Source organism: Pristiophorus japonicus, chromosome 3 (genome assembly GCF_044704955.1).
Source record: "Pristiophorus japonicus isolate sPriJap1 chromosome 3, sPriJap1.hap1, whole genome shotgun sequence".
NCBI lineage: Eukaryota > Metazoa > Chordata > Chondrichthyes > Pristiophoridae > Pristiophorus > Pristiophorus japonicus.
In genome coordinates this window covers 152140922-152154303 of record NC_091979.1, presented here as the reverse complement: position 1 = coordinate 152154303, position 13382 = coordinate 152140922, and the positions used below count along the sequence as shown (strand labels likewise).

Below are 13382 nucleotides of genomic sequence, written 5' to 3'. Positions count from 1 at the left end.
CTTCCTCTGTGCCACCGGCTATGCTGGACCGCGCTGATTTCCAACGCGGTCATTGCGGTCGCACTTCCGGACGGACGGATCGGGCAAAAGTCCAAACTACTGCCAGTGTCTGTCGCAACCAGAGTTGTTGCGCAGCTATTCCCGGCGGTGCGGCTCAGCGCTGCCGCAAAACCAGACCGGAGGCGCAGGAGACCTCAACGCCGCCTTTCACATCGCTCCGGGGCGAAACCCAGAGCGCAAAGGACTGGAAAATCCAGCACTATGTCTATTTTATTCCATGCTGCAGTGGCTGCTGTGGCACCTATTCCTACCCATTCTCCTAGTTCTCGCTTCCTTCTACTTTTGGTACTTCCTCTACCACCGGTCGGTACCATGGCTCATTGATGGGAAGGTGGTGGGGGGGTGGAGGGGGGTGGGGGCTGGGGGGGGGTGGCGGCGCTGCCAGGGTATGTTGATATCTCTCCATGCATTCTTTTCCATAAAATCCCGTACTATCTGTCTTAGCAAATTTTTATAGAGGAGCATGTAAATGTGACTGCATAACCCCTCTGACATTTGAACCGCCAAAAGATTGAATACTACCGGCACGATCTTATATCTGATATCATTACACTCATAAACTCTCATGGGTGTGAGTTACTATCAGACCATTATTGGGACCTTCTGTTGTTTTAGGACAGTTTCTTTTCCGGTTACTACTTGTATTTATTGTGATCTCCTTTTTTCTCTGCATTGTTACAACTATCCCCCTGCTGCTAACACACCATTCCGCACATCATTGTGTGTTATTTCTTGTATTATTTTCTTGCCGCTTGGCTTTTCATTGATATTCACCCTCATGTCTCGGCCAAAAAGACGGCCAATTTAAATCATAGTTCTTAATGTCCCATTTTTCGCTCTTTATTTCATAGGGCATCCCAATCAGTCCAGTTGTAACCAATGCTATGGATACCTTCCAGTACCACCCTGGGGCTTTGCCTCCAAGTATCTCAGGGTTGTATCCCCCTGTACAGTAATCTAATAGTACCTGAACTCCGTGACCTTCGGGAACCAAAAGGTGGTGCATCCAAGTAGTAATCGTCGGTGGATGTATCGCACATTCCTCGCATATGAATTTTACTTCACATATTTCCTTCAAAATTCGACATGATATACCCTCGCCGTTGGTTTGATTGTAGTACTTGACTAAGTCTGTAGAGGTTGGAGAGCCATTCGAGTGTCTTATGTATATAATGACCTCCAGCAGGAGGGTTCGATAACTGATGCAGTATGTTACATGTTTCGTTATCATTCTTGTTCTGCAAGGCAAAATATACAATATTTACTCTTTTACAGTTTTCAACTAATTGATATGGTACCATTTAGCCACTTTGGCCCTCACTTTTTTCTTAGGGAATTGCACCAGATAGACCGAAAGACTGGCTCTGTCAATAATTGGGAGGGGGGGCCATTCCACTTTGGTTTGAAGCAATGTTGCTTCTTCCCATCGTTCAGTACCATTACGGCATTTCCCATTTAATATTCAAATGGTCGGACCATCTTATTTTTTTTGCCTGGCTCCTTGACTTCCCTGTCTGTCTGGCTACAAATATATAAGTTTGTTTTATGTTTTCAATCACTGTTTCAAGCTATTTTTGATTGGCAATTCCCTGTACTAAGAGCGTAGCTAAAGGGTTTAATAGATGGGCTGGCATTTGCATTAGTTGCCCGGTCATAGCTTGGTAGTGTGCGATACCCATTGTGCTATGCGGGGTGGATCTAATAGTCATTAGACACAGTGGCAGCATACTAGACCATTTAAGAACATAAGAACATAAAAAATAGGAGCAGGAGTAGGCCATACGGCCCCTCGACCCTGCTCCGCCATTGAATAAGATCATGGCTGACCTGATCATGGACTCAGCACCACTTCCCTGCCCGCTCCCCATAACCCCTTATCCCCTTATCGTTTAAGAAACTGTCTATTTCTTTCTTAAATTTATTTAATGTCCCAGCTTCCACAGCTCTCTGAGGCAGCGAATTCCACAGATTCACAACCCTCTGAGAGAAGAAATTTCTCCTCATCTCAGTTCTAAATGGGCAGCCCCTTATCCTAAGATCATGCCCTCTAGTTCTAGTCTCCCCCACCAGTGGAAACATCCTCTCTGCATCCACCTTGTCAAGCCTCCTCATAATCTTACACGTTTCTCTAAGATCACCTCTCATTCTTCTGAATTCCAATGAGTAGAGGCCCAACCTACTCAACCTTTCCTCATAAGTCAACCCCCTCATCCCCGGAATCAACCTAGTGAACCTTCTCTGAACTGCCTCCACAGCAAGTATATTCGTTCGTAAATATGGAAACCAAAACTGTATGCAATATTCCAGGTGTGGCCTCACCAATACCCTGTACATCTGTAACAAGACTTCCATGCTTTTATACTCCATCCCCTTTGCAATAAAGGCCAAGATTCCATAGGCCTTCTTGATCACTTGCAGTACTTGCATACTATCCTTTTGTGTTTCATGCACAAGTACCCCCAGGTCCCGCTGTACTGCAGCACTTTTCAATCTTTCTCCATTTAAATAATAACTTGCTCTTTGATTTTTTTCTGCCGAAGTGCATGGCCTCACACTTTGCAACATTATACTCCATCTGTCAAATTCTTGCCCACTCACTTAGCTTGTCTATGTCCTCCTGCAGCCTCTTTATGTCCTCCTCACACATTACCCTTCCTCCCATCTTTGTATCATCAGCAAACTTGGCTACGTTATGCTCAGTCCCCTCTTACAAGTCGTTAATATAGATTGTAAATAGTTGGGGTCCCAGCACTGATCCCTGTGGCACCCCACTCGTTACTGATTGCCAACCAGAGAATGAACCATTTATCCCGAGACTCTGTTTTCTGTTTGTCAGCCAATCTTCTATCCATGCTAATATATTACCCCCAATCCCATGAACTTTTATCTTGTTTGGTAAGCTTTTGTGTGGCACCTTGTCAAATGCTTTTTGGAAGTCCAAATACACCACATCCACTGGTTCCCCTGTATCCACCCTGTTCGTTACATCCTCAAAGAGTTCCAGCAAATTTGTCAAACATGACTTCCTCTTCATAAATCCATGCTGACTTTGTCTGACCAAATTTTGCTTTTCCAAATGTCCTGTTACTGCTTCTTTAATAATGGACTCTAACATTTTCCCCAACCACAGATGTTAGGCTAACTGGTCTATAGTTTCCTGCTTTTTGTCTATCTCCTTTTTTAAATAGGGGCGTTACTCTGCCAACTCTGCTCTCATACCTTCATAGTCTCCTTTATTTAAGCTTAGCACGCTGGTTAGATAACTTTCTTATCCTCCATCTGAATTTGAAACTCAATCATGCTATGATCACTCATTCCAAGGGGATTCTTTACAAAGAAATTATTTATTAATCCTGTCTCATTACACAGGACTAGATCTAAGATAGTCTGCCCCCTGGTTGGTTCCGTTACATACTGCTCAAGGAACCCATCTCTTACGCACTCTATGAACTCCTCCTCAAGGCTACCCTGACCAATTTGATTTGTTCAATCAATATGGAGGTTAAAATCCCCCATGATTATTGCTGTTCCCTTTTTACAAGCTCCCACTATTTCCTGGTTTATGCTCCGACCAACAGAGTTGTTACTGTTAGGGGGCCTATAGACTGCGCCCATCAGTGACTTTTTCCCCTTATTGTTCCTTATCTCCACCCAAACTGTTTCAACATCCTGATCGTTTGAGCATATATTGTTTCTCACTATTGCAGTGATTCCATCTTTTATCGATAGAGCTACCCCACCTCCTTTTCCTTTCTCTCTATCCTTCCAGATTGTCAAGTACCCTGAATATTTAATTCCCAGTCCTGGTCACCCTGCAACCACGTCTCTGTAATGGCTATCAGATCATACCCATTTGTCTCAATTTGTGCTGTAAACTCATCTCTTTTGTTATAAATGTTACGTGCATTTAAACAAAGTGCCTTTAAATTTGTTATTTTACCCTTTTTTCCTGTTTGTTTCCTCTCTCCTTCAAGCTCACTTTCTTTATTTTTGCTTTCTAATTTCCACTTTTCTCCCTTCCCTACTAAATCAACTCTCAGGTTCCCATCCCCCTGACAAGCTAGTTTAAACCCTCCCCAACAACACTAGCAAACCCCCCCACGAGGATATTGGTCCCTGCTCCGTTGATGGGGTGATCTGCACAAAATTTGTTTAACATAGTTTTCAGAGTTCGGGTTCCCTTTGCCACCACTCCAGATGATTGTGGGTGGTGGGAGATATGAAGTTTATGCGAGATACCCATTATCCGTTGTAGCTCAGTAAAAATCTCGACAGTAAAGTTTGATCCCTGATCACTATCAACTTGAATTGTCTTTCCCTGCAGATCACCTCACCTAATAACAGGCAAGCTGCTGTCAGTGCGGTGTTTGTTTTACACGGAAAAGGCTCTATCCATTAAGTTAATTTATCAACTTGAGAAACTTTTTTAAACAATTTGGGAAAACTTTTAAACTTTTAAACAACTTGGGAGAAATTGGAAAACTTTTTTTTTAAACTTTGGAAGAAACTTTTAAAACATCCCTCGGAACTCCAGCGGACAACTGACCTTCCTAATGCCTGCCCCCAACCAAGCCTCGGGCCACCTACCATCAAGGGCGTTACTCGGCACCGAGCTTGCGGCCAACGTCTCATTGGAGGCAATTAAGCTCATACAGCAGTGCGTGGTCTCCAGTCGTCTTGAACCCCTTTGCCACTGGACCAGACCTTGCTCAGCTAAGCCTGTGTGGTTGCCGGTGTGCAACGGTCACCCCACATTAAAAGAACTTCGTTAACATGAAGTTCGGGACATGGAATGTCAGGACCCTCATGGACAACTCCAACAGCGACATGCCGGAACGCTGCACCGCCATAGTTGCCCGGGAACTTAGACGTTTTGACATCGACATCGCCGCCCTAAGTGAGACCCAGCAGGCAGCGGAAGGCCAGCTCAAGGAACAAGGTGGAGGTTACACCTTTTTCTGGAAAGGAAAACCAGAGGAAGAACGGCGTCTTCATGGAGTCGGCTTCGCCATCAAAAATGAGCTGGTCGACCGCCTCAAAGACTCCCCCTGCGGGGTTAACGAACGCCTCATGACTCTCCGACTCACCCTACCCTGGAACCAATGCGCCACAGTCATCAGTGCGTACGCCCAAACACTCGATGCAACGGATGAGACCAAAGACGGTTTTTATTCTAACCTTGAAACATCCCTGTCCAGCGTCCCTGTGGGCGACAAATTGATCCTCCTAGGTGACTTCAACGCCAGGGTCGGCAAAGACACAGCCCTCTGGGGAGGCGTGATTGGCAGAGAGGGAAAGCCAACACCAGCAGTACCCTACTCCTGACAAAATGTCTAGAACATGAACTTCTCATCACCAACACCCTGTTCCGCCAGAGAGACAAATACAAGGCATCGTGGCAACACCCTCGCTCCAAACACTGGCACCTGCTCGACTATGTCATCATCCGAGCTAGGGATCGCAAGGATGTGCGCATCACCTGCGCCATGACAGGAGCTGACAACTGCTGGACGGACCACCGCCTAATCCGATCCATCATCGACATTAACATAGCCCCAAAGCAGAGGGGACAGCAGAAGCAGTGCCGCAAAAAAGTCAATGCCGGGGCACTTAAAGACCCAGCTAAGAGAGCCCTATACAGCCAACGCCTCACAGCTAACCTGGCGTGTTTGATGACCCTGGGATGCTGAATGCCCATAGCGCTTGGTCTGCCCTCCAGGCCTCCATAACCAGTGCCTGTGAAGAGACACTTGTCACTCAACCAGAAAACACCAGGACTGGTTTGGTGAGAATGATCAGGAGATCCAAGAACTAATAGATCGCAAGCACAGAGCATTTCTGAGCCTCAAGCAACAACCCAACTCTGGAGCAGCAAAGCAACATTACAGACGGCTCAAGGCTGAGGTCCAACAAAAAACCCGGGACGTAAAGAACAGGATGGAGAAAGCACAGGAGATACAACAACTGGCCGACAGCCACGATATGCGAGGATTCTTCATCGCAGTCAAGGCCACCTACGGTCCAAACTCCCAAGGCCCTACCCCACTGCTGGCCAAGAATGGGGTAACACTCATCGAGGACACCGAGGCTGTCAGGGTCCGCTGGAAGGAGCACTTCGAAGATCTCCTCAATTGAGACTCTGCCTTTGACTCGAGTGTTCTCTACTCCATCCCGCAGCATGCGACCCGCCACCACCTCAGTGAAACCCCAACATTGCACGAGGTAGGAAAAGCCATAAAACAGCTCAAGAACAACAAGGCTACGGAAGCGGATGGAATCCCTGCTGAGGTGCTAAAGTATGGCGGAGAGGCGCTGTTGACACGGATACATGACCTCATCTCTCTAATCTGGAGGGCGGAGAGCATGCCGGGAGATCTCAGAGCTGCAGTGATCGTGATCATCTTTAAAAAAGGGGACAAGTGTGACTGCGGCAACTACAGGGGAATCTCCCTGCTATCAGCCACTGGGAAAGTTGTCCCTAGTGTTCTCCACAACTGTCTTCTCCCTGTGGCCGAGGAGTTCCTCCAGGAATCACAATGCAGATTTTGTCCCCTACGGGGCACAACGGACATGATCTTTGCAGCGCGACAGCTGCAGGAAAAATGCAGGGAGCAACGCCAGCCCTTATACATGGCCTTTTTCGATCTGACAAAGGCCTTTGACACTGTCAACCGTGAGGGTCTATGGAGTGTCCTCCTCCATTTCGGATGCCCCCAAAAGTTTGTCAACATCCTTCGCCTGTCTCTACGACAACATGCAGGCCGTGATCCTTACCAACAGATCCATTACAGACCCAATCCACGTCCGGACCAGGGTCAAACAGGGTTGCGTCATCGCTCCAACCCTCTTCTCAATCTTCTTCGCTGCCATGCTCCACCTCTCAGTCAACAAGCTCCCCGCTGGAGTGGAACGAAACTACAGAACCAGTGGGAAGCTGCTTAACCTCCAAGCCAGGTCCAAGGTCACCCCAACCTCTGTCGTTGAGCTACAGTATGCGGAAGATGCCTGCATCTGTGCACATTCTGAGGCTGAACTCCAGGATTAGTCGACGTATTTACTGAGGCATACGAAAGCGTGGGCCTTACGCTGAACATCCGGAAGATAAAGGTCCTCCACCAGCCTGTCCTCGCCGCACAGCACTGCCCCCCAGTCATCAAGATCCATGGCGCGGCCCTCAATAACATGGATCATTTCCCATACCTCGGAAGCCTCTTATCAACAAAAGCAGACATTGATGCGGAGATTCAGCACCGCCTCCAGTGCACCAGTGCAGCCTTCGGCCACCTGAGGAAAAGAGTGTTTGAAGACCAGGCCCTCAAATCTACCATGGTCTACAGGGCTGTAGTAATACCCGACCTCCTGTATGGCTCAGAGGCATGGACGATGTACAGAAGACACCTCAAGTCGCTGGAGATATATCACCATCGATGTCTCCGCAAGATCCTCCAAATCCACTGGGAGGACAGGCGTACCAACATCTGTGTCATCGTCCAGGCTAACATCCCCAGCATTGAAGCACTGACCACACTCGATCAGCTGCGCTGGGAAGGCCACACAGTTCGCATGCCAGACACGAGACTCCCAAAGCAAGCGCTCTATGCGGTGCTCCTTCACAGCAAACGAGCAAAAGGTGGGCAGCGGAAACGTTACAAGGACACCCTCAAAGCCTCCCTGATAAAGTGCCCTGGGAGTACATGGCCAAAGACCGCCCTAAGTGAAGAAAGTGCATCTGGGAGGGCGTTGAGCACTTTGAGTCTCAACACCGAGAGCGCGCAGACATCAAGCGCTGGCAGCAGAAAGAGCATGCGTCAAACCAGCCCCACCCACCCATTCCCTCAACGACTATCTGTCCCAGCTATGTCAGGGACTGTGGCTCTCGTATTGGACTATTCAGCCACCAAAGAACTCACTTCAGGAGTGGAAGCAAGTCTTCCTCGATTCCGAAGGACTACCTATGATGATGATGATGATGATCAATTATAACCAGACAATACTGCAAACCATAAGGTCCTGTAGGTAAGGGCCCTATAAAGTCAATTTGAAGATGGACTCGTTGGGAGGAGGGGGACTATGCAACAGTGTCCAATTAGTGTGGGCACTTGGATTGTGCTGTAAGCAGGGCAAGCAACGATTCACCCGAGGAGTGACATCTGTGAAACAATCAGGATAACATGCAAAGTTGCGTAGTTTCTGAACCGTTACATCAGCTGAATAGTGTCCTCCTACCGGGTATGAGTGGAGGAGGTCAAAAATATTGGGTGCCCTGAATGGGGGAATATAGACAACTGGGAGATCAGATGATAGCCACCACAAGCGGGGGTTGTACATTAACAGCGGGGCAGCTTCCCCAAACTGATCTGAAGCCAATTGTTTGTCCACAACCCATGGAGCGTTCCCATTGTATTTGTTATCAATGTGGTACAGCAGTGACTTTTGAATACAGTGCACTACTATATAAGGCATTGTTTTGAGTACAATTGTTTCTTCTGTAAAATTTGAAGCATTTTCCAGCATCTATATACAGATAATTTGTTGCTTTTTATTTTTGGTGAAGCACTACTTGAGTTAATTAACACACAGTTGTTTTGTTTTCCTTGTACAGAAAATATCAATAACTGTGGTACCATTTTAACCCTCACTGGATACACTGTATATACAATAGCTGTTATGATAAAATCTGAGACAAAATGCCTAGAAATCCAGATGTTTCTTCAGTTTCTAAAATAATAGTGCACTATAAGTATTTTGGAGAGTCAGATACAATTTTAATGAGAGTTAAGCAACAACTTCTATTTGTATAGTGTCTTCAACGTAGAAAAAGTCTGAAAATGCTTTACAGTGTGAGGAGAATAAAATAAAATGAGAGTTAAAGGAACAGACACCGAGCCATGGGGGAAATATTAGGAGGAACAGTAAGATCGGTAGATTATAATATGTTGGTCCACCAATCAGTTGAATCACAGTTGAATGGTATGCCTTAATTTCCCACAGAGCAAGTTCTCAATCTTGGCTATACTGCTGTGAGGTGATAGAAGGTTCGATGGTGAGGCACTCACGGCCTTTTTGAAGAACATGATATAACCTGGGAATAGATTGGCTCTCTGCAGCCTAGGCCTGAGCCTAGTGTATACTGCTGAGGAATCTAGAAATGGGGGCAAAGTAATGAAAAGTGAGTGTGGAAAGGTATCTGGGTTTTCTTTAAGAAGCTGATTCAAACAAAACTGTTTGCTGTGCTCTATCTGATTATAGATGTTACTTACAACTGTCAGATCCCAGAAGTAGTTCCCATAGATATCCGAGTCAAGCTGATGGTGTGCTTGATCCATCTTCATATCCTCCAGCCTCTCGATGTAAGTTTCAACTCTGCATGATTTTTATACTAAATTATGACCAGTCTAGGATTTAAGTAAACTTCAGGTAAGAAATATCTTAATCTAAATAATTTATGAAATAATTCAGTGTAAATAAATGGGTTCAGCATTTGTTACAAATATAAAAAAGAATGGGGAAATAACTTCTCTCATAGGAGAAATAATTTAAATAATTTTTTTGTACTTTTTCCTAAGTGAAGGATGCCAGTGCTGGGAACGGGACTTTTTTTTCATTTTTTTCAATCAAGCATCAAACACTTGGTCCAGTGTTGCACAAGTTATGTATAGGTTAATGATCCCTGAATACGGTTCCAACAGTTAACTCGACCCCCACTGCACCAGTGTGGCATTCGGTTTCCCATTACGGCTGTAATGTCTGCATCTGGCAGACTGCTCGTTGGTGCTGAATAACAAACTGGTTTACTGCTGTCGATTCATTCAGATTAAGAACTAGTTCAAAATGAGATACTCAGTTTGGACTTTTTCCACAAACAACGAGGATTTTGTCTCAGCAATTCAAGCCGTGGGAAACCCAGTCCCAGACGTTAAAATGTTTTAACCTTCTGCCCCACCCAGTTCTCCTTTCCCTTTGCAGTTTTTTTTGAATACCTGAAAAATTCAATTTTCCTCAATAAAATATATTCCGCATGAACCAATGAACATGCATCTATTATATGTAGGTTCTTAAATACACAACCAGCTTAGAATTTTTACTGATACCCTGTACACGTAAATATATAATGTTACCATTAAACATTTACAAAAGAGCTCCCATGCTCCAATCACTGACCTGGATCTTGGTGACGTCCAATCCAGTTGCCCTCTTCTCTGCCGTCGCCCTCTTGCACCAACTCGCGCTGCTCCCTGAAGTAGTATGCCGCCACGCATTCCAGGGGCCGCTCGCCTTTTATGGCTCCGACCTGCCGCTGGTGTTTCCTCGCAGGTCGGGGCCGCCACGCTGTCCAGGGGACGCTCGCCTTTTATGGCCCCGAGGTCGGGGCGAGGGACCGGCAAGTGATCGTGGAGCAACGTGATCGGGGCCCTGGAGAGGCGTGAGTTTGGGGCCCAGCAGAGGCGAAGGCCCTGGGGCAGCACGGGCCAGCCTACACTGCGATATGTGTATGCACTAGGTCCGTGCAGCAAAGCTGGTCTCCAGTTGTCTTGGTTAATCCTTGCCACTGGACCAAAACCTAGTTCTGTCAAGCCCATGTGGTGGCTGGTATGCAACGGCCACCACACGTTAAAAAAAAATCCACGCACTGGCATCTTCCACCCTTCAACATGTATTTCAGGACCTGAATATCAGGTCCTTCATTGAAACACTTGTGAACTCATCCCTTTTTGATGTGGAAGCAAGTCATCCTCGATACGAGGGACCGCCTAAGAAGAAGACGACAAAATAGCTAATGCCATTTGTTGAAAGAAAAATTGGATTTGCTTTATGGAAGAGATCCAGGGCCCGAAATTCACCGTCCCCAAAGGGACGGCTACCATGGAGTTTGGGCAGTCGATCGAAAAAAATCGATCGGCAGCTGCGGTCGGGTACTTTTCCCTCCCCAAGCTATATTCAGCTCGGGGAGGATTTGAGCGGTGTTCACTTCCGCTGGAAACGGCATGGTGAAGCCACTGTAAAGGTAAGTCTTCAGTGGAGAGGGAAGCAGCGTGCAGGCTGCTGAAAAGCCACCAGGACAGCAAAATTCACCGAGGAAAAGGTAGGACTTTTCCCGGCAGTGCTCCCGCGAGGTTTTCAATGCGGTGTTCGAACACGACACCGCTGGGGCCCTTTGGTAGATAAATAGTTTTATTACTTATTAGTGTTTTGATTTCATTTTCCAGCATCCGCGTTATTTATCTTTTGATATAGTTTTATTACTTATTAGTGTTTTTATTTTACAGAATCTGCAGTATTTATCTTTTGATATAGTTTTATTAATTCTTAGTGTTTTTATTTCATTTTCCATCATCCGCAGTATTTAACTTTTCATGTCGTTTTATTAATTGTTTGGGCTCCATTAAACCTGCTGAGTGCTGTTCAGAGTTTTGCACATACCCTTGTACTTTTGTACAACTTTCAGGTCTGACTCTTTAGTGAAGTCCTGTGGGCTGTAGAGACCTGCTTGGCAGGGTTCACCCTGAGGATGGGAGGAGTGTTGGGAGGGTGACACCTGGTCAGAGTCAGGGTGGCATGCACAAAAAGGCGTCGCTGTCAGCACTGTGCAGCGAGCAAGGGAGGCAGCAGCCGTGATTCGTTCAATCTGCGCCAGACCAGTGTGCCCGCTGTCTTCACCGGCCCGAATCAGGATTGCAGTTAGCTGCCTGGGGACCAGGAATATCCCCTGTCCACTTAGGTGCTCACTCCTCTGCGGAACCCCAGGACAGCAGCAGAACATGCATACAATGGCGCTCATTGTGCCACCAAGTCCATCATCGAGCAGTGCACAGGCATTCTTAAGCAGAGATTCCGGTGCCTGGACCACTCTGGTGGCACCGTACAGTACTCTCCTCAATGGGTCTCCATAATTGTCAAGGTCTGCTGCATGTTGCACAACCTGGCCATCATGGCGGGACAGCTGCTGGAGGTCGAACCAGCAGTACCACCTGAGGAGGAGGAGGATCCCCATCGCTCCAGAGCTAGGAAACGTCGACCCATCGCCACCCTGGAAGGGCCGGGTGCAGATTGGCTAGCACCCTCCTGGGAGGGTGCGTCCTCACATATATGAAGGTGCCTGACAGCTCACCTGCAATCTCCCTCCAGGCATTATGTACTGCCTGTCTGCCAGGTCTCCCCACGCCAGGAAACAGTATTTGACTTCTGTCCTCCACACCGTTCATCAGTGTCTCCAGCTCCATATAGTGAACCTATTGGCTCTCCTTGCACCTCTTACACCAGCCCTCCTTCCCCCCTCAGGGACTTGCTGCAAACCCTGGCCTTTTAGAAACCCTGAATTTCTCAGTGGTGATGACGCTCAAATTAAGACAGCCACACTGCTGAAAAATCCACTTTGTATGGATTCATTAATGCTGGAACCCATTTGTTCACTTTTGGAGCTGAATATGGGGTGGCCCAGCCACTCTCAAATTTCAGCGCTCATGGCCACAAAAAGATGGGGAGCACCAGCTTTCCAGTGGCGCTGAATTTTGGGCCCATAGTGTTTTGACTTGGATGCTAAATTGTAATCTTAAACAATGGATTCCCTCAGTTGATTTACTTTGCTAAAATTGGAATGAACCCAAGTGTACTTGTACTTCATCTGATGTTCCAGAATACAGACGTGTATTTTTGGTTGTAATTAAGAATGATTGTAAGTCCCATAAATGACCAAACTTATTTTTGTAAACATGCATTGTGTGAAAAGCTGTTGCGTTTAGCTCCTGTTAACTAACCCAATTAAATTCTCTATCTGTAGATTTTAATGACCAACTTAATGGAGCAGAACCCTGAAGAAATGGGAGACCTTTATTTAGATGTGGCTGAGGCTTTCCTCGAGATTGGCGAGTATAACTCTGCGTTGCCCCTTTTGAGTGCCCTTGTCTGTTCCGAACGCTACAACCTTGCAGTTGTGTGGCTCCGTCATGCAGGTAACTAAACCTAAAAACTGCAATCCTGAACCGCGTTATTCAAAGTAAATATTTTTACAACATGATGAAATGTATTGAAAGGACCATAAACTGGTGAAATAGGCTTGATATAGAAACATAGAAAATCAGTGCAAGAGTAAGCCATTCAGCCCTTCGAGCCTGCATCGCCATTCAATAAGATCATAATTGATCATTCACCTCAGTACCCTTTTCTGCTTTCTCTCCATACCTCTTGATCGCTTCAGCCGTAAGGGCTGCACTCCCTCAATAGCAAGAACGTCCTTCCTCAGATTAGGAGACCAAAACTGAACACAATATTCCAGGTGAGGCCTCACCAAGGCCCTGTACAACTGCAGTAAAACCTCCCTGCTC

General features: G+C 46.5%; 1 protein-coding gene across 2 annotated transcripts in view; it reads left to right on the top strand.

Moving 5' to 3' along the window:
• The window catches only part of gtf3c3 (general transcription factor IIIC, polypeptide 3), a 135826-nt gene that overhangs the window by 48622 nt on the left and 73822 nt on the right, over positions 1 to 13382 (top strand). For both annotated transcript variants that reach the window (XM_070875905.1, XM_070875906.1), the window contains exons 9-10: positions 9310 to 9410; positions 12839 to 13010. In XM_070875905.1, coding sequence (XP_070732006.1) covers positions 9310 to 9410; positions 12839 to 13010 — 273 coding nt within the window. The remainder of the gene's footprint in view (positions 1 to 9309; positions 9411 to 12838; positions 13011 to 13382) is intronic.